General features: G+C 41.8%; 1 protein-coding gene across 6 annotated transcripts; it reads left to right on the top strand.

Annotated features, from left to right (window-relative positions):
- Positions 1-5,896: 5,896 nt before the first annotated feature.
- COX5A (cytochrome c oxidase subunit 5A) lies at positions 5,897-16,823 on the top strand. 6 transcript variants are annotated; one of them, XR_010839721.1, is made up of 6 exons: positions 5,937-6,128; positions 7,444-7,584; positions 10,581-10,697; positions 12,466-12,587; positions 14,221-14,387; positions 16,658-16,823. XR_010839721.1 is itself a non-coding variant. In XM_059056981.2 (6 exons), the coding sequence occupies exons 1-5, from the start codon at positions 6,023-6,025 to the stop codon at positions 14,332-14,334; spliced, it is 600 nt and encodes a 199-aa protein (XP_058912964.1). In that variant the 5' UTR covers positions 5,939-6,022; the 3' UTR covers positions 14,335-14,343; positions 16,658-16,823. The 6 variants fall into 6 exon arrangements, 3 of the variants coding, with proteins under 3 accessions (XP_058912965.1, XP_058912964.1, XP_066885459.1); XM_059056981.2 differs by having other exon boundaries at positions 5,939-6,128; positions 14,221-14,343; XM_067029358.1 differs by having other exon boundaries at positions 5,986-6,518; positions 14,221-14,343.
- The last annotated feature ends 4,954 nt before the right edge of the window (positions 16,824-21,777 follow it).

Genomic DNA, 21,777 nt, shown 5'->3' with positions numbered 1-21,777 from the left:
TCTACAGAATGGGACAGATTGCTGTGGGGACAATACCAGGCTTCCCAATCATTCATCATCAGAATCACCTAGGGCACACTTGTTAAAAATATAGATTGCATGTTATATGTTAATTATACCTCAATTTTTAAAAAATACAGATTGCCGGGGTTGAACTCCTAAGCAACGGGATCAGAAAATTCCAGGAAGGACCTGGAAATGGGCAGTTCAATTAGATCCTCAGGTGATTTTGATGATTAATCAAGGTTGCCTAGTCCCTGAGATAATATATAGAAGGAGCGGCATTCACACTGGTAAGAGACCCAAAGCTAAATCCCCTTCTCTTTCCCTTCCCTTTCAGCCATGGAGAGAAACTCAACTGTTCAAGAACTGTTGAGAGCTGCCCCCTACAGCTGGTGCTGGAAAAGAGAGTCTCTTGGCTCACAGAGGTGGGGACACAGGAAGAAACCTTTAGGAGAGCAGCTAATGAACTCAGAACACAAAGTACCCCTGCCCTGGGCCCTGTTTCCTGATTGGAAACTGTAGGTGTGGGGCTCAGTTCAGACAGCTACAAAAACTCAGCTTTCTTTGTTTAAAAAAAAATTATAAGGATGTGGAAAACATGGAACCTGCATACATTGCTGGCAGGAATGTAAAATGATGTAGGCTGCTTTGGAACAGCTTGGCAGTTCCTCAAAAATTTAAACATAGACTTACCTTATAACCCATATAATACTAGATATATATCCAAAATAATGGAACATGTGTCCACACAAAAACATGTCCACAGATGTTCACAGCAGCCTTATTCATAATAGACAAAAAGTGGAAATAGCTCAAATGTCCATAAACTGATGAATGGGCAAACAAAATGTGGAATATCCATATGATGGAGTATAATTCTGCCATAAAAAGGAATGAAGTACTGATTACAACATGGAGGAACCCTGAAAACATTATGCTAAGTGAAAGAAACCAGACACAAAATAACATTCATATTTATATGAAATGTACAGCATAGGCAAATCCATAGAGACAGAAAGTAGATTAGTGGTTGCCTAGGGCTGGTGGGGTAGGGGGAATGGGGAGTGACTGCCATTGGGTATGGAGTTTCTCTTTGGGGTGATGCAAATGTCCTGGAATTAGATAATGATAATGCTTATACAACATAGTGAGTATACAAAAAAACACTGAATTATACACTTTAAAAGGATGAATTTTATAGTTTGTGAGTTATATCTCAATCAAAAATGATATCCTTTAATGATGTTCTGATCATAAAATAAATAATTTAGGAAATTACATAAGTATTAATTAATTAATTATGAAAAAGTACCATTAGAGCTCTCCTACCCATACTGGATGGTGGCCCCCCACAGGATCACCTTTGAAGGGTGGCTCCTGCCACCCTTTCTCCCTGATTCCCAGGTAATCTATATGGTGTGCTTATCCCCCACCCCACCTCCATGCCTTGTCCCTAGTCTCACAACCTGCCATGCCCTGGGAAAAGAACTTTCTATAATTTACAACAGAAGAATACTACACTCACCATTTATTGAGCTCTATTTATTGAGCTATGTCCAGCCAGGACATAGTATTTTACATGCATTATCTTATATAATCTTCCCAATAACCTATTAGGTAGGTTCCATCGTTATTCTTTTTCTAAAAAATAAATTTATAAATTTATTGGGACTTCCCTGGTGACATAGCGGTTAAGAATCTGCCTGTCAAAGCAGGGGACACGGGTTCGAGCCCTGGTCCGGGAAGATCCCACATGCCGCAGAGCAACTAAGCCCCTGTGCCACAACTACTGAGCCTGCGCTCTAGAGCCCTCAAGCCACAACTGCTGAGTCCGCGTGCTGCAACTACTGAAACCCGCGCCTGGAGCCCGTGCTCCACAACGAGAGAGAAGCCACCACAATGAGAAGCCTGCTCACAGCAACGAAGAGTAGTCCCCAGCCCCCGCTTGCCACAACTAGAGAAAGCATGGGCTCTAGGCGCATGGGCTTCAGTAGTTGTGGCTCACAGGCTTAGTTGCTCTGTGGCATGTGGGATCTTCCCAGACCAGGGCTCAAACCCGTGTCCCCTGCATCGGCAGGTGGATTCTTAACCACTGCACCACCAGAGAAGCCCCTCCTTATTTTTATTATACAGATGAATTAACTGTGGTTCAGGAAATTGGAATAACTTGCCTAAGGCCCTGTGGCAGAGCTATAATTTAACAGCAGCAAGAATGTCATTCTCTCAGGTGCTCTCTCTTGTTCATCTCCACTTTCAAAGCAGTTTAGTAGTGAGATCATCATCATTGGAAGTGCACAAGTTGAGACCTGAGGAAGTGGAAGCAATATAGGATCAGTCAGACTAACTGCCTCAAGGCCACTTCCAGCCTTGAAATGGCAGGATTCATTTTTTTTCCCAAGGCATGCTTAATTACCACCAGAGAAGATAAGAGATTTTCTTGAATGTGAACTTCCCTTTACTAGAAATTCACATGATAGAACAGTGTCTTTGTCCTCATCACCAGCCCCTCAATAATCCCTCCCCTCTGTACACATCAGAGGAAATGCCTCATCTCAACTCTTCCAGGCTCTTGGCTGCAGCAGGAAGTTGATAGGCTGATCAACTGGTGGCAGTAACAACCCTGAAGCATCAGAAGTCCAGCTGCTGATGATCCAGAGGGACGGCAAAGGATTTCAGGGCAGAAGATGAAAGAAAGAGACAAAAGACACTGACGTCCTTGAGCAAGAGCTGGAGGGAGTAGACAGAATGGTCTGGGGGCTGGAGGCACAACTGGAGGCAAACATGGGAACCAACAGCACCCCCACCACCCCCCCTTAAGTGATGTGGTAGACTGAATTCAAAGATGGCCTCCAGGATTCATGCCCCCGGTGTACATGCCTTGTATAAACCGGGCTGAATTTGTGAATTTGATGGGATATCATTCCCAAGATTAGGCTACTAATCCATTTACTTTTAATTAATCAAAAGAGAGATAACGCTGGATGTGCCTGACCTAATCAGATGAGGTCTTTAAAGGAGGGTGAAGTGTCAGAGGTACTCTCCTGCTGGTTTGAAGAAATAAGTGGTGGTATTGTGAGAGGGCCTATGGAGGGTCCATGTGGTAAGGCCCTGAGGGTGGACTCTAGGAGCTGAGAGTGATCCTTGGCTGACAGCAAGAAAAAAATGGGGACTCAGTCCTACCACTGTAAGGAACTGAATTCTGCCAACAACCTAAACAAGCTTGGAAGAGGACTCTGAGCTCCAGATGAGACTACAGTCCTGGCTGACATCTTTTTTTTTTTTTTTTTTTTTTTGAGGTATGTGGGCCTCTCACTGTTGCGGTCTCTCCTGTTGCAGAGCACAGGCTCTGGATGCGTAGGTTCAGTGGCCATGGCTCACAGGCCCAGCCGCTCCGCGGCATGTGGGACCTTCCCGGACGGGGGTATGAACCCGAGTCTCCTGCATCGGCAGGCAGACTCCCAACCACTGTGCCACCAGGGAAGCCCCTGGCTGACATCGTGATTTCAGTCTTGTCAGAAGACCCTGAGTAGAAAACCAGTTATGCTATGAAGGCATAACTGACCTACAGAAACTGGGAAATAATAAATGGATATTGTTTTAAGCTGCTTAGTTTGTGGTAAATTGGTATGCAGCAATAAAAATAATCTAAAGCAGGTGATGAGGGCTTAGAACTGCCCTCAAAGTAGCAGGGGATTCAGAATTTGCTGGGAAGCCAGCAAAGCCTACCTTTATGGGTGGTGGGGAAAGAAAATTTCTGGGGTCAGACAAAACTGGCCTCAAATCTAAGCACTACTATTTATCAGCTGTGTGATTCTTGGGCAATGTCCTCTGAGTCGATTTCTTCATCCATAAAATAGGGATAAATACTTATCTCACAACAATGTTATAAGGCTTAGATGGGATAATAAATAGTTTGTAGCATGCAGTGGCACATAATAAATTATGGTCATAATTGTTTCTGAAAATAACAACAACAAAAACACACAATACTCCTGTAGCCAATCTAAGGTCCTGTAGGCCAAGTGGAGAGACTGACAGCAGAGACCAGTTGGGATTCAGTTGCCGTATACCCCAGTGGGTTTTTTGTTTTGTTTTGTTTTTTTGGCTGTGCAAGGCTTCAGGGATCTTAGTTCCCCCACCAGGGACTGAACCCAGGCCATGGCAGTGAAAGTGCCCAGTCCTAACCACTGGACTGCTACAGAACTCCCAGCCCAGTGCTTTCTTTCTTTCTTTTTCAAGTTTTTATTTGTTTTGTTTTTTAAATTCTTATTGGAGTACAGTTGATTTACAGTGTTGTGTTAGCTTCTGCTGCACAGCAAAGTGAATCAGTTACACATATACATATACCCACTTCTTTCTAGATTCTGAGCACAGGTTCTGGACGCGCAGGCTCAGTGGCCATGACTCATGGGCCCAACCGCTCCGCGGCACGTGGGATCCTCCCAGACCGGGGCACAAACCCGTATCCCCTGCAACGGCAGACGGACTCTCAACTACTGCACCACCAGGGAAGCCCCTCCCAGTGCTTTCTTAATTATGGGAGACCTGACCTCATCCTGAACTTCCAGCTCTTGGAGATTTGATGAATATTAATTGAAATCAAAGAGATGAAACCTTCCCCAGGTGTCCTTTCTCTTTTCTTTAAAATAAATTTATTTATTTATTTATTTATTTATTTATTTTTGGCTGCATTGGGTCTTCGTTAGTGTGCACAGGCTTTCTCTAGTTGTGGCGAGCGGGGGCTACTCTTCGTTGCGGTGCGCAGGCTTCTCATCGCAGTGGCTTCTCTTATTGCGGGGCACAGGCTCTAGGCACGCAGGATTCAGTAGTTGTGGCTCGCGGGCTCTAGAGCACAGAGCTCAGTAGCTGTGGCACAGGGGCTTAGTTGCTCTACAGCATGTGGGATCTTCCCTGACCAGGGATCGAACCCGTGTCCCCTGCATTGGCAGGCAGATTCTGAACCACTGGGTCACCAGGGAAGCCCCCCCAAGGTGTCCTTTCGTTAGGTTGGTGGGAGAAGTTGAGGACAGTTGCTTTGAAAAAAAAAGCTTTTTTATCATTTTCCCAGCCAGGTTCATACCCCCTAAAGCACTGCTAGGTAGGAAACAGAAAAGGGCCAATACTGACACCCTGGAGACAGGGCCTAGAGTCAGGAAGTGGAGACTGAATGTCCATCTTTTCTTTCCTCAGATCCAGGGATAGAGAATGAGGGATAACGAGATAATGAGACTTGTCTCATTAACTCCTTGTGGCACCGAGATAATTCAGGCCTGGAGAATGTGTCTCACTGCCCAGGAGCTCAAGGTCAGAATGCAGTTAGTGAAGCCAGAGTAGACGTTAAGAGTCTTGGAACTTAATCAACCGCCTCCTGTAGGGACTTGGGGAGGGCCTTTCACCAGAAATATCCAGGTGAGTCCTGAAACTGGGGATTAGGTGAAAAGAGCCTCGATTGCCAGCAAGGAATCTAATTTCTGAGCCCGTTTTCTTCTCTGTAACGTCAAGTGGTTGGACTCATTTTTTGAATGCTTGCGGGTTTGTGGTATAAGAATAGTTACTAATAGGGTTCCTTATAGGTAAGCAGTCGTTCTGTCCCACTCGTTCTCTTATTTTAGGCTCAAACGGGAGTAAAGCAAAGCAGGTATTTTTATAATAATTTGTCTTTGTTATTGTTATTGTTCCCATGTTGAGGTACTAGAGTCGCCACCCGAGCCAGACTTGAACCACGCTACGGTCCACTGACGGCTCTTCGCCTTCTTCCTTCCATCCTCGCTCCACGATCGCCGCTGCAGTCCACGGAACCAGCGAGCCGGCGGAGAGCGACCGAAATAAATTGTCCTGAGCGCGCCGCCGTAGCCCGCCCGAGGCCGCGTGGTGCCCTCTTCCGCCAAGGCGCGAGCGCCGCAGTGGGCGGGCCCTCACGCTCCGCCCGCCGTGCGTCGGTGCGTGTGTCCGGCCCCCACGAGCTCGCGAGCGGTGTTGAGCTCACACCCGGCTTCTCCTGCGCGCCGCCATCACCGTCATGCTAGGCGCCGCTGTCCGCCGCTGCTCGGTAGCAGCAGCCGCAGTCGCCCGGACCAGCCCTCGAGGCCTCCTGCACCCCACTCCGGCCCCCGGCCCCACCGCCGGTAAGGCCCCCGCCTGCCACTGTCCGCGCCCGCGTGTCCTTGCGGTGACCTGGGCCCCCGCTGCCACGCGAGGGCAGGCTCGCCCAGAGGCCTAGCTCCTGCCCTGCGGGCCGGCCGCCGAACCTGGTGACCGCTGGCCGTTCTCTCCGCCGCCTCGAGTTCTGGAGGACTCGAGGGTGCGCCCCCGGGGCCTCCCTCGGCGCGACTTCCTGGTGCGGGCATCGCGGACGGGTCAAGTGTGGACCGGCTGTGGGCGCCAAGGAGGGGGCGCAGCGCACCTCCAGCGCCCACCGAACCCCTTCGGTCCCCGGGCCGTGACCTTCCCCGGCGCTGACCCCGCGGCCGCCTGACTGGGAGTGGCCACCGCCGGCCTGCAGCGCTTCGGCGAAGGTGACATTGAGCTCAGGGTAGGGGCGGGGGGGGGTGGTCCCTCCGGGGACCCCGGCACCGCCGCCCCCAGCGTCTTCCGAGGATGCGTTATACTTCCGTGTGGAACGCAGTATAGTCGTTTCATTCGACATTTGTCGGTTAGCGTTTTGTGTGTCACTTTCTCAGATCATTCTGTTATTTTTAGAGACTGCTTTGCCACGTTCTAATTCTTCCATTTTTACGATAGATCGACGTGTGTGGTTGTTTCCTGAGGTCTGGAAGAAAGCCTGACTGTTGATAGGTCTTATGATAAGAATATTACCCTTTCGAAAATTGGGTACCACAGACCCAGGAATACTGGCTTCTACAAACATGGGGAAGCATTATTTTTGGCTTCCGGTTAGAAGCCTGATTGTTGGAGTATGAGATGGTCTGCTGATTGCTGTCTCATATTTTGCCTTCCCCTTATATGTGTTCCGGGAAACTTTGTGTCCAGCACGGAACTTTTAATTATTGTGACTGCACTTTGATTTTGGTCCATGATGGTAGTATATGCGACATTATGAAATTTGGCTCCTAAGCATGCATATTTAAACATGTGAACTCAAACTCTTAGTAAGTTTGGACATAGTGATTTATCTTCTAGGCACTCTAGTCACTCTCTTTAGTATAATTCATAAAAAGCTTTAAGGTGTTGTCCTGTAAACCTAAATATTTGCCACAAGGAGGCAGTCTTGGTTACATTTGTGTCAGCTACTTTGTAGCTGTGTGACCATGGACTTATTAATTAAACCTTAAGACTCAGTTGCCTCATGTGTAAAATTGGGATAATATTTAGTAGTTGTGAGGTTTAACTGAGATAATGTAACCCTTAGCACCTTTCCTGGCACAAATGCTTAATACATATTTGCTTTTTTATAGTGCATTTCATTTTTGCATATTATAGGTGAGGTTTGTTATCATTATGAGATGAAGAGGTTTTATGCAATTAAAAGTCAGAAAGGACTAAGATTCTTGGATGAGGCTATCCAAGGTCAAGTGAAAGAGCTCTGGAGGGGTTACCTGAGGGGCCTCAAGTTTGCTGTAGGTAAGTAGCAACCCAAATTCCATATTTGGTCCCAGGAGAAGTCTCCAACTTGTAACAGAATTGTTTTCCAATAGCTGCTGAATTAGATAATTAAACGTTTTGAATAATGGTTAGATTCTCTAGTCAACCGTTAAAAGTTACACAATCCTGGCACCTGTCCTTACCCTGATAGCTCTGAAAAGGTGGGTAGAGTTTCCGCTTTTCCTTTCTTGGTGCAGGGCTAAATTTAAGTAGCACTTTTTATTACCTTTCAACCTTTTCTGCACCACTCCCACATTCATAGATTTCCAGCATTTTGACCCCAAGGTTCATGACTGCTCTTAAGCCTTACACCTCTGTAACCCTGCCTTTGAGCTTGTTCATATACCCTCTACATTATTCACTTATTTTCATTACTCCTAGAATCACCACCACCAAAATGTCCATTCTCTGAGCCTTGTCTGAGCTGATTAGTTATTGAAGGGGATTAATGAGCCCCTTAAATTTTCTAAATATATTGTTAGCCTTTTTTTAAAAAAAGATTGCTTAACCGAATGCCAGAAAGCAGTGTTAGAAATAGATTTTTAGATTGTAGCCCTAGAAATGTCCCAATTTTTTTAAAGCTGCTTCCCTTTTCCTACTCTGGAATCTTTAGTTTATATAAAAGCACTGAGTAATTGTTTTCCAAAATAATTTACCATACTAGCCTCAAAACTAGGTGGAAATGCTGTACTTAAGGAGGGGTGGTGTGGGGGAGGGAAAAGATGCCTATATAGTTTACCTAAAAATCAAAATGTTAAGCATGTCCATAATAACTACAAGAATAGATCCTACTCTACCCATTACTGGAATTAGGAATTTAATTTAAACCATGTGGGAGAGTATGTTTTTCCCAACCTGGTTGCTGTGTGTGTTCCCAGTGCTTGCTTGGTATTTAAATACTTGTCTCATACAGGGTTTTTGATTTTTGTTTTTGAATACAACCAGTTTGTAATTTGGGATTCTCAGAAGGAAAGTGAACAAATTGTGGAAGGTGATCCATTGATCTCCCTGTTTAGGATTTGTAGTTGCCAGCCATCTTTTTCATAGTTAGAAAACAAAACAAAGCCACGGTTATCCAGTGAAATCCATGCCCATGCCCAGCAGTGAGCAAAAGAAATTTGTTATCATGAAATGCTTTTCTGGGTGGTTGGAGAGAATTATGTACTTCATTTTTCTTGGATAAATACTTAGAAGTGGAATTACTGGGTATGGTAGGTGTGTATTTAACTTGATAAGGAACTGGTAAACAGTTTATACTTCGATTATATACTTGCACTTTAAGTATTCTGCTAGGGATAACTTTAGTTTTTAAAAAAAGTAGTTTACAATTTTTGGTAACAGTGGGCTAAAGCATCATTTTTGGTATGTTAAGCCTTTAAAAATAACTAGAGGGGCTTCCCTGGTGGCGCAGTGGTTGAGAGTCCGCCTGCCAATGCAGGGGACACGGGTTCGTGCCCTGGTCCAGGAAGATCCCACATGCTGCGGAGCGGCTGGGCCTGTGAGCCGTGGCCACTGAGCCTGCGCATCTGGAGCCTGTGCTCTGCAACGGGAGAGGCCACAACAGTGAGAGGCCCCCGTACCGCAAAAAAAAAAAACTAGAAATTATACCAAGCTTGTCTAATTCATATAACAAGAAATGCAATTTGAAGAATGTTTTATTTCTATAAGTTAGAATTTCCATAAATAGAAGGTCAATTAAGACATTTCTAGATAAGGATTAATTTAAAGCTACCATTCATTGAGTACCTACGTACAAGGTACTAAACCCTGGGCAAAGTGTTACCTTGCTTTCATTTTTAATCATCATACTCTGCTAAGGTAGTGGTATCCTCATTTTATACATAAGGAATATAAAACTTGAGTTAATTTTACCAGGGCCAAACAGTGGGAGAGTGAAGAGCCTAGAAGCATCTGACCACTAGGCTCTGCTACCTCCTAAAACCCAAAGGTAAAAATGCCTTCTCCCACCTCCTGCTCCATTCAGAGGCTGTTTAGATAGAATTCAGATTTTTTGACTCCCAATTCACTGTCCATTTGATAGGCAGAAACTAAAAATGGGAAGGCTTTTCATATGGTACTAGAAAGGGTGTATTGATTGAGAGCAGAATACTAAGTGTTTCCTATTTTCATTATAGTGTTATATTAATAAATCTCACTTCTTAGAAATCTAATAAAACTTTTTTTCATTGGGTGTAAGTCACTTTTTTAATTAGAATTTTCAAGGAGGGGGCTGTAGTTTGATAAAACAATTTTAAAATTACCATTGCTTTGTCAGGATGTATAATTTATTTTGGGATATAATTTAATGGAGAGCATAAGTTTTTAAAAAAATTTATCAAGAAAGTGTATCTTATAAATTTGCTTAAGAACTAGAATGGACATTGTTTTGTTTTATTTTTGGCCACACCAAGTGGCTTGTGGGATCTTCGTCCCCCGACCAGGGATTGAACCCAGGCCCTCGACAGTGAAAGTGCAGAGTCCTAAGCACTGGACTGCCACGGAATTCCCAAGGATGGACATTATTTTAAATTAAGAATTAATAATTGCTTATCATAAAAATAAGTGTATAAAGAAATAAAGTTTTTCCTTCCAAAGATAACTGCTGTTAACAATTACATGCCAGCATTACACATTAGTGGGATAAAAGCATAAACATAAATACATAGTACTTTTTGTTCTACTTGCTTTAATGTGCTTAATTTTTAAGATTTTTTTCAAATCAGTACATAAAATTTGTTCATTTGACCTGAATAATTTCCCTACCATGACATACGTAGCTGATTCAAAACTTCATGCATTGAGTGTATTTAATACCACTGAGCTGTATGTTTAGAAATGGTTAAGATGGTAAATTTTATGTTATGTGTATTTTAAGACACACCAAAAAAAGAAAAAAACAAAAAACTTTATGTATTGGCAAGATATGTCAAGTACTACTTCTATACATTGAAGTTTTTGCTTTCTCTCCCCTATAGCTATCCAGTCAATTCGCTGCTACTCCCATGGGTCACATGAGACAGATGAGGAGTTTGATGCTCGCTGGGTGACATACTTCAATAAGCCAGATATTGATGCTTGGGAATTGCGTAAAGGTAATTGGTACATAGGCATATGTGTCTATTTTAGTATAGAGTTATGAACTTCTGTGTAGTCTTCCACTACTTTGTTGAAAGTAACTACAGTTAACCCTTGAAAAACTTGGGGGGTTAGGGACACTGACATACACCCCCACATAGAAAATCCACATGTAACTTTACAGTTGGTCCTCTTTATCCACAGTTATGTGTCCAAGGTTCTCCATCTACGGAGTCAGCCAACTTCGGATCATGTAGCACTGTAGTATTTATTGAAAAAAATCCATGTGTAAGTGGGCCTGTACAGTTCAAACCCATGTTGTTTCAAGGGTCAACTGTATTTTGAAAACATGTATCATGCAAACTGGGTATTGTTATGCATCTTGCAATAAGGAAAGTTTATAGTTTCCAGAGTAAGTATTTCTTGTAAAGCAGGGTTTGAAAGGAGGCACAGTTGACATTTTGGGCCAGAGAGTTCTTTGTTGCAAGGGCTGTCCTTTGCATTGTAGGATATTTAGCAGCATCCTTGGTTTCTACACACTAGATGCCAACACCCTCACACACCCCCAGTTGTGACAACTAAAAATGTCTCTGGGGGGACAAAATCATCACTGCTATAATGATAGGCCAGGGTGAGCAAGATTTAACAGTTGTGTAATTTTTAGATAATTTACACAAGTAGTCATTTGGTTCTCTTCCCCTCTTGGTAATAGTTTGGGATTTTTGTTATTTTTATTCTCAGTTATGATTTGTCTTGCCCTGAATAAGTGTCCAATCTGAATAAGCTAGAACTTATTTATCCTAAATTTGTAAGTACACATTTAACGTAAGTAAGTAGCATTAATAATAACCAGGCTAGTAGACTGGTAGATAACTAATTTTAAGTGTAAGAAGTTTATCTCAGACCAAGAGTTCATTCTCTATGACTATATTCTAGCATTGTAGTCACTGGTGTCCTTTGTTTAAATATTTTAAAATAAATAAAAGCAAGAAACCTAAGTGCTTCATACTTCTCTGCAGGAATGTAATGACACCATTTTGCTGCAGCTGGGGAAATTCTTATTGGATAATCTTGAGTAGAAGTAATGAAAAGAACAGCAGTTCTGCATTCCCATTAAGAGAATCTTAAATGTTTTGATGTATCGTTTTGTGCCGAGCCAAAAGTAATCATGCCCAGTCATTTTCTGGTTGAATGTTTGTGACTGTGCTGATGGCTCTCTGTATCTCCTAATGTCCTCATTTGGGCTTTATTACCTCTCCTTAAGCATTTCTCTGGTTGTTTTTAGATTATTTTCCAATCAGATCTATTTTAAAGCAATCAAAGTACATACATCATACTAAGAGTTAAAGATATAAGTTGAAAAGGGCCCTCTTGTTTGAAAAGAAACCAGCTACTTTTGAAAATAGGGTTTGCATTTAAGAAAACTCTTGGTTTTTTTTCCTTCCATCTGCATGCTACTGCATAGTTCTTTTCACTAACTCACTGTGGAAGATCCACTATGATCTCATTATCTAGAATATTTTATTTTTGGCTGCGCCATGCAGCTTACAGGATCTTAGTTCCCCAGCCAGGGATTGAACCCAGGACCCTGGCAGTGGACCTGCTGAGTCCTAACCAGTCCTCCCTAGCCAGGGAATTCCCAATTATCTCATTTTAGAGATAAGAGAATAGAGGGTCAAACAGACAAGATCACATGTCTATGGTTCAATAAAAATACAGATAACTAAATCATAGTTTAAGTGAGGATATTCCAGGTTGATATGACCCCTCTTTTTAATTTGACAGGGATGAACACCCTTGTTGGCTATGATCTGGTTCCAGAACCCAAAATCATTGATGCTGCTTTGCGGGCATGCAGACGCTTAAATGATTTTGCTAGTGCAGTTCGCATCCTAGAGGTTGTTAAGGTCAGTAAAATAACAGTGCTAAAGTTGTTTTGGAAGTAGGTGGACTATTGATTAGGTATTAGCATATTCTGTGTTTTTGAATTTGTTAAAATGCCTAAAATTAGTTTTTATATAGCTAGAGGGAATGTACATTGCGGTTAGTCTTTTTGGAGGGTGGTTTGGTAGAATTTATTCATAGACTTAAAAATTAGGCTTGATACCCATTTGTTCAGCAATCCCATTTGAGAATTTACCTTAAGGAAATAATTAAGAATGTACTGTTTATCTTTGTGCTGTTTGTGATATGAAATTAAATGTTGCTAGTGGTTTCTTAAGGTGGGACTTCCAGAAGAGGTTATTATTAATGTTGTAGAAATGTGTTTAACATTAAAGATATTCATAGTATATTAACTGAAGGAAATTATGAAATAATTTTTGCAGTGTATGACCCCATTTTATTAAAAGTATAGAGAGGATATATACTTATTCTCCTCCCTCTTATTTGATTATAGTTTCTAATTTTTCTGTAATGAACAAATTAATGCATGGAATTTTAAATAAGAATTTTATAATTTAGCAAATACAGCTAAGGGACCTAGAATTTGTTAAAGACAGAAGAGTAATAGCTTGGCACTGTCTTAGTCCATTTGACTTTTTAAATATTTGTCCCTGAGGAACAAATATTATGACAATATAGGTATGATTGTATGTTACGGCGAGTATTCATCAAAACTCTCTTGCTTTGGAAATAAGTATTCTCTAAGTGTGGCTCTCTGTGAAAACACATTGTGTTCTATAAGAAAGAAATTCAAGGTCTGTAAGAGGGAAAATGTGATATTACTTTATCTAAAATGGGTAAGATAATTAAGGGTTCTGTAGGCTGTCAATCCATTCAGCACCAGTAGTTAATTCAGTTAGGGTCTCAAATTGAGGCAAATCAAAAAACTTTTTTCTGTGATAATTTAATTATTAGTGTTGCCTGCTAGGCATGCTTAATTGCCTTCACAAAATTCTGTCATCACCACCTTCTTTTCCAGTAACTCAAGGCTTTAAAATGTTTTTTCCCTTGGGTTTAGTCCAGTTGTCTTTGTTGGTCTCCAGGTGTCTTAAAAACCTACCTTGAATAGTGCCTATGTAAGCTGCTGTCTTGCTTTGTTTTGTTTTTTATTTTTGGCTGCGTCGGGTCTTCGTTGCTGCAGGTGGGATTTCTCTAGTTGTGGCAAGTGGGGGCTACTCTTCGTTGAGGTGCGCGGGCTTCTCATTGAAGTGGCTTCTATTGTTGCAGAGCACAGGCTCTAGGCACGCGGGCTTCAGTAGTTGTGACACTCAGGCTCATCAGTTGTGGCTCGTGGGCTCTAGAGCACAGCCTCAGTTGTTGTGGCGCACGGGCTTAGTTGCTCCACGGCATGTGGGATCTTCCTGGACCAGGGCTCAAACCTGTGTCCCCTGCATTAGCAGGCGGATTCTTAACCACTGCACCACCAGGGAAGTCCCAAGTTGCTGTCTTTTTTGAACAAATATGTTAACTTAAAAGTAGGTGACTTGTATTCTCTGCTACTAGCCTCTGCATATGTGATTAAAAGCATTTTCAAGTTCATTTTGTTAATAGAGACAGCTTTTCAGAGCTAAATGTGACTATTTTCTTTGCCATCAGGACAAAGCAGGACCTCATAAGGAAATCTACCCCTATGTCATCCAGGAACTTAGACCAACTTTAAATGAACTGGGAATCTCCACTCCAGAGGAACTGGGCCTTGACAAAGTGTAAACCCCATGGGTAAGCTACATACCTGAAAAAGGCAGGAAAGAATCCCGGGAGGGGTGAGTGATTGGCATTTCAATATTCTCAGAGTAAGACCTTTTCGTGGCCTTGTTAGAGGCTATGAGCTTAGAGATTGAGAGAGTACCTATGATGATTAAGGAGCTAGAATTGTTGTTTCTAGTTGTCATAATTATTCTTTTACTAGCGTAAAGGCAAGTAAAAGCCTTATTTTAAAATCTATATAAAATATTTCATGCATAATGAATAGCATAGGGAATAAGTGTAACCACACCCAGATTTTGAGATATTATTATTTTTGCCATGTGTGCTTTAGTTTTCCCCCCTCCCCCAAGAAATGACAGGTTTCACATAGAGTTGAAGCCCTCTCTGTACCTCTTCCCTAATTCCAGCCCTTTAACCTCCCCCAACTAAAGGTAATCTACTACATAGAAGGTGTTCATCATTCATGCTTTTATACATCTGTTTATTTTTAATAGCAGGGTTTTACTGATTTGATGATTGTGTTTTTGTGTGCCCAAGTTGGAATATGATAGTTAAGTAATATTCATTGATGATAAAAGCTTATTTTATACCTTGTCCTCTGTGGAAAGACAGATTAGGTAATAAAACGAGGCACAGGTTTGCCTGAGTAGTAAGAAGTATGCAGAAAATCCTTTGTAAAACAGAAAATATATAAATAAAAAGTCATATTTATTTTATTTAACAAACACACGTAGTGTATATAACTCTTACTATGTGTCAGGTACTGTTTTATGAGCTTTATAAGTATTAACTCATTTAATCCTCAAACAGTCCTGTGAGGTACTTACTATTATTATAATTATTCCCATTTTACTATTTTACTGATGAGGAAACAGGCACATTGTCCACATAGTAGAGGAACCCACATTTAAACCCAGGCAGTCTGGCTGCAGAGTCCATTGCTTTTACTATGCCACACATCCTTTGCATTGCAGTACTGAGGCATTTACTAGGCCATACTCTTACTTCTCAGAGGTAAATGATGAGGCTTAAATAGAGGATTTGCTTCCTAAGAGTAAGAAGAAGTTTATTTTTTAAAGATGGAACTAAACTGTCTTATAAAAGTTTCAGTAAAAGTGGACCCCAAATTATTTAAAGAGCTAGTATCAGACTCCTCACAAGATCAGAGCCAGGTTAGGATACCATTAGTGAACATCTAATTTCACACCTAATAAGCACTTACTTAAAAATCAGGGCTTCCCTGGTGGCGCAGTGGTTAAGAATCCACCTGCCAATGCAGGGGACATGGGTTCGAGCCCTGGTTCGGGAATATCCCACATGCTGTGGAGCAACTAAGCCCGTGCACCACAACTACTGAGCCTGAGCTGTAGAGCCCGCAAGCCACAACTACTGAAGCCCGCGCACCTAGAGCCCATGCTCTGCAACAAGGGAAGCCACTGCAGAGAGAAGTGTGCACCATAATGAAGAGTGGCCCCTGCTCGCTGCAGCTAGAGAAAGCCCATGCACAGCAACAAAGACCCAGTGCAAATGGATGAAGAAGATGTGGCACCTATATACGATGGAGTATTACTCAGCCATAAAAAGAAACGAAATTGAGTTATTTGTAGTGAGGTGGATGGACCTAGAGTCTGTCATACAGAGTGAAGTAAGTCAGAAAGAGAAAAACAAATACCGTATGCCAACACATATATATGGAATCTAACCCCAAAAAACAGACCCAACGCAGCCAATAAATAAATAAATGAAATGAAATTTTTAAAAAATCTTAGAACTCAAAAAGAATCCCTACATTCAATCTTCCTGCTGACAAAGTGAGCAGAAAATGCCTGAGGTGTTGTAATCCAATTTTGAGGTCTCTTTTCACAGCTTGCTTTGGAGCAGGAGTCTTAATTTTATCTTTGTCCACCCCTATACCACTACCACCTCCTCCTCCTCCTCCTTGAAGCCAGATAGCACATCTTTGTAAAACGTGGAAAGGCTTTCATTTATCAAGTATTATTCCAAGGAGTCCAGAAGATCTTTTATGTAGGATATTTTGTAGCTGCAGTAACACTGTATTCTTTTACTTAAAATTTTTTTAAGAGGGCAACTCCCCAATACTTTTCTGATTGGAAAAGAAGACTACCCCAATAATTACCGGGTGTATGACAACAAAAAACTAAGCAGTTAGTACCTGGTGTGTTGATTGCAGGCAGGATTATGTAAGAGCCAGAAGAGACTACACAGAGACAGTGATTTTCTTGGGCTGTTGTTCTAAAGGTTATTTTTAGTAAGATTTCTACCTTTTCTTTATTTCCTAGCTAATTTTTCATGTTTTCTCTTACAGATGGGCTTCCTAAGGATTTATTGATAATGCTACTTGATTGTAAACAATCACCTGGAAATACTGATGAAAACATATTACCTTATTTGAACAAGTTTTCCTTTGTTGAGTACCAAACCATGTAATGTAACTTGGACTTTAATAAAAGGGAAATGAGTTTGAACTGAAATTAGGTATTGTTTCATGTGTTTGCATTGAAAAGCAAAAAAGAGAACTATTATAGGGTCGTTGGTTTCACTGGTTGCTGCATTATATGCTGAGAGAACTGCTTCAATTCTCTGGAAACCACCCAACATGAAAGTCAGCTACATAAACATATTTGGGTGCACTGGCTGGTAAATTAGCTAAAAATTGAAAGTCATTTATATAGAATTTTCTTGTTGACAGGCCAGCAAGTACCCTGGACTTAGGGGATTGGATGTCCATGAGGATAGATCAAATTGTGTACCTTCCCAAAATGGGTGAAATAAAGTTTTAAAGTGGTCATTAAGATAGTCTTGAGGATGTGCTGATAATAGCCAGCCCCTTAGTGCCTCTTTTTTACCCTACCTGTTCTTCCCTCAAAGTACAGTATTAGCCTTGGACATCGAAGACTTTGCTGGGGTAGATTTGGAGGCTTTCTGCTTAAAGAACTGAGTAAATGAGGTTTTTTTTTAAGTAATTTTATTTATTTTTTATTTATTTATTTTTTTGGCTGCATTCGGTCTTTGTTGCTGCGTGCAGGCTTTCTCTTTAGTTGCGGCCAGCGGGGGCTACTCTTCATTGCGGTGCACAGGCTTCTTATTGCTGTGGAGCACAGGCTCTAGGCACACGGGCTTCAGTAGTTGCGGCACGTGGGCTCAGTAGTTGTGGCTCGAGGGCTCTGGCACATGGGCTTAGTTGCTCTGCAGCATGTGGGATCTTCCCCGACCAGGGCTAGAACCCATGACCCCCGTGTTGGCGGGCGGATTCTTAACCACTGCGCCACCGGAGAAGTCCAAGTTTACTTGAGAGAATAAAATACACAAATCCTGTCTTACTCTAGAAGCCCCATAATAGTAGAAACCAGCTGCTGGATAAAGAGGTTTTAGGTTTGAGTGACTTATAATACAGCCAGTTCAGACTGCAGCATCAGGCAAATTGGATTAATAGTAGGTTGAAATTTAGATTTCTTCTCTCCTAAAGCCATGTAAGGAAATGTTAGTAAAATCAGTTTTCGGGGACTTCCCTGGCGGTCTAGGGGTTTAGACTCTGTGCTTCCACTGCAGGGGGCATGGGTTCGATTCCTGGTCAGGGAAATAAGATCCTACATGCCACGCAGTGTGGCCAAAAAAAGAAAAAATCAGTTTTGGTAAGATTTAACACAAATGACCTTTTATAAAAGGCTGATTCCCTACCAGAATGTCCCCCTTTCCCCCTTTTTAAGAAGTAGAGATGTGAAACTAACAGTATGGTCTACTTTTAGGTAGAGCTAGAACACAGTCACAGCTTGATGATGGGTAGGGCTTCTACCCTAACAGAATGGGGTCTCTAGCTTTTTCTTTCCCTACTCTTTGTTTTGAAAAATTTCAAACCGATTAATGGTTTGCTACATTTGTTTCGTTCTAGTATATATACACACTTTTCCCTCAGTTGAAAGTGAGTTCCAGACGTGACACTTTGCCCCTAAATACATTTTTTTTAATAAATTTAATTTATTTATTTAGTTTTGGCTGTATTGGGTCTTTGTTGCTGCACTGGGCTTTTCTGTAGTTGCGGCAAGCGGGGGCTACTCTTCGTTGGGGTGCGTGGGCTTCTCATTGTGGTGGCTTCTCTTCTTGCAGAGCACGGGCTCTAGGCACGTGGGCTTCAGTAGTTTTGGCACATGGGCTCAGTAGTTGTGGCTCATGGGCCCTAGAGCACAGGCTCAGTAGTTGTGGCACAGGAGCTTAGTTGCTCCACAGCACATGGGATCTTCCCGGACCAGGGCTCAAACCTGTGTCCCCTGCATTGGCAGGCGGATTCTTAACCATTGCGCCACCAGGAAAGCCCCTACCCCTAGATACTTAAGCAACGTCTAAGAGAGAGGCCTTTTCCTCCTAAATAACCACGGTACCATTAACATGCTTCAAGAAGTTTGGCATAAAATATATACAATTGATTTTTCTGAAGAGGCCAGGCCAGTGGTGTAGAATGTCCTGCATCTGCATCTTCCTGATTGTTTCCTCATATTAAAATCCAGTTGAACGTTTCTGGCAAGGATATAGTAGTCCCCTCCCTTATCTGCAGTTTTGCTTTCTGCAATTTGTTACCCATAGTGAACTGAGTTACAAAAATATTAAATGGAAAATTCCAGAAATAAACGTTTTAAATTGAGCACTGTTCTGAGTAGTGTAATGAAATCTTTCACCTTCCCTCTCCATCCCATCCATCCCATTTAGTCACTTAGTAGCTGTCTTAGTTATCATGTTGACTATCATGATAGCGCTTGTGTTCAAATAACTTTACTTAATAATATCCCCAAAGTGCAAGAGTGGTAATGCTGGCAATTTGCATATGCTAAAGGAAACCTGAAAAGTGCTTCCTTTAAGTGAAAAGGTGAAAGTTCTTGACTTAATAAGGAAAGAAAAAAGTCCTATGCTGAGGGTGCTAAGGTCTAAGAACAACTCCAGTCTGTTTTATTGTGAAGAAGGAAAAAAATCTGTGCTAGTTTTGCTGTTGAACCTTGAACTGCAAAAGTTACAGCCACAGTGAGATAAGCACTTAGTTAAGATGGAAAGACATTAAATTTGTACAATAAGATATTCTGAGGGAGAGAGAGAGACCACATTCACATAAATTTTATTACACTACATTTTTATTAGTTATTGTTAATCTCTTACCGTGCCTAATTTATAAATTAAACTTTATCATAGATATGTATAGGAAAAAACATAGTGTTTACAGGGTTTGTTCGGTACTATCCCCAGTTTCAGGAATCCACTGGGGGTCCTGGAATGTATCCCTCATGGGTAAGGGGGTACTACAGTACTACACAAATGATGTGAAATTCCAATTATATCACCTCAAGAGGGACATGATGTTAGTATGTCCAGCATTTTTTTTTTTTTACATCAACCCATCAGCCAACGGAAGGCAACACAATGTAGAAATAGGGTGAGAAAATGGTTTGTATTCAGACCTATGTTCAAATCGCATTCTATATGGCAGTTATATGACTGTGGATAAGTTAGCTAACCTTCCTGTGCTTCTGTTTTATGATCTGAAAATGGGAGCTACTTTGCAGGCTTATAATGAGAATGACAGATTAATAAGTTTAGATCTTATTGATTATAATCATTTTTATAATCATGGTGCTTAGGAAAATGATTTAAGCCTAGCCATTCTTTCCTAAGCTTTGCTGCCTGCCAGTGCAGTTTCTCCTGTTTGTTTGGATGCCAGGGTGCTTGTCCTTGGCAGCACATGGAGTCCATCTTGCATGTTTTGCAAAGGCAAGTTCATTTGGCCCAATTTTGCATAATTTTCCTACCTTAGGGAAGTTTATTCAAAACAAAGAAAAGTGGGAGGGGGAAGGGTAAGCTGGGATGAAGTGAGAGAGTGGCATGGACTTATCTATACTAACAAATGTAAAATTGATAGCTAGTGGGAAGCAGCCACATAGCACAGGGAGATCAGCTTGGTGCTTTGTGACCACCTAGAGGGGTGGGGTAGGGAGGGTGTGAGGGAGACGCAAGAGGGAGGAGATTTGGGGATATATGTATGTGTATAGCTGATTCACTTTGTTATACAGCAGAAACTAACACACCATTGTAAAGCAATTATACTCCAATAAAGATGTTTAAAAAAAAAAAGTGATGTGATTCTGTGGTAGCCTTGGCTCACCACAGCTGTGGTCATGCTTTTATTATGATTAGCTTTCTGCCCAGCATTTTAATTCTAAAAGTATCATGTTAGAGCAAGTATTAAGCTCTGGAAGTAAATTCTGAAAATTTGGAGAATGTCATTTGTATTAGTGTGCTAGGGCTGCCATAACAATACCACAGGCTTAAAGAACAGAAATTTAGGAGTTCCCTGGTGGTCTAGTGGTTAGGATTTGGCACTTCCACTGCCGTGGCCCAGGTTCCATCCCTGGTTGGGAAACTGAGATCCCACAAGCTGTGCGGCCAAAAAAAAAGAAAAAAAAAAAACCACACACAAAAAAACAAATTTATTTCTCACAATTCTGGAGGCTGGAAGTCCAAGATCAAGGTGCCAGCAGGGTTGGTTTCTGATGAGACTGTCTGCCTTGCTTGCAGAGAGCTGCCTTCTCTCAGTGTCCTCACAAGGCCTTTTTCTCTGTGTGCACACATCTTTGGTGTCTTTATTTTTGGCCACACTGCATGGCATGCAGGATCTTAGTTCCCCGACCAGGGATTGAACAGTGTCCCCTTCAGTGGAAGTGCAGAGTCCTAACCACTGGACTGCCAGGGAATTCCCTGGTGTCTCTTTTCTTATAAGGACACCAATCCTATTGGATTACAGCTCCACCTTTATGACCTCATTTAACCTTAATCACCCCCTTAAAGGCTTTAGCTCTGAATAAAGGCACATTGGGGATTAGGGCTTCAACATATGAATTTGGGTGGGTGGGGGCACAATTCAGTCCATAATATTAAAGATATACACCTGACTGGTATAAAAAGAGGTCAGGCCTTTGAGGTAGATAAGGATTCAACTCTTACCTATACAACTTTGTGGCCTTCAGCAAATCAGTTAATCCCTGTGACTGTCACTTTCCTTATATATATGTGAAGTAGGTCTGATAGTACCATATGAGGATGCTATGAGGATCAGGAAATATCTCTTCACTGGAGGGAGATGACATGAATTAATGTGGGGATTAAGGTGGGGCTGGTGACCTGGAAACCCAGAAAGACCCACAGATTCATAGGCTCCATTTGTCAGTTATCTGTGCTCTACCAATAATAGGAAAAGTCAAAAGGTAAAATCTGAAACCTGGTGAGATGGGAAAAGAGAACCTCAGAAAGAAGTAGCAGGATAAAAAGTGCACCCCTGATGAACACAGATGCAAAGATCCTCAACAAAATAGTAGGAAACAGAATTCAATATATTTAAAGTATCAGACAACATTATCAAGTTGAATTTATTCCAGGAATGCAAGGATG

The sequence above is a fragment of the Kogia breviceps genome, chromosome 3 (assembly GCF_026419965.1).
Source record: "Kogia breviceps isolate mKogBre1 chromosome 3, mKogBre1 haplotype 1, whole genome shotgun sequence".
Classification (NCBI taxonomy): Eukaryota; Metazoa; Chordata; class Mammalia; order Artiodactyla; family Physeteridae; genus Kogia; species Kogia breviceps.
Note: the sequence above shows the minus strand (reverse complement) of the source record. Positions and strands in the feature narration are given on the sequence as shown.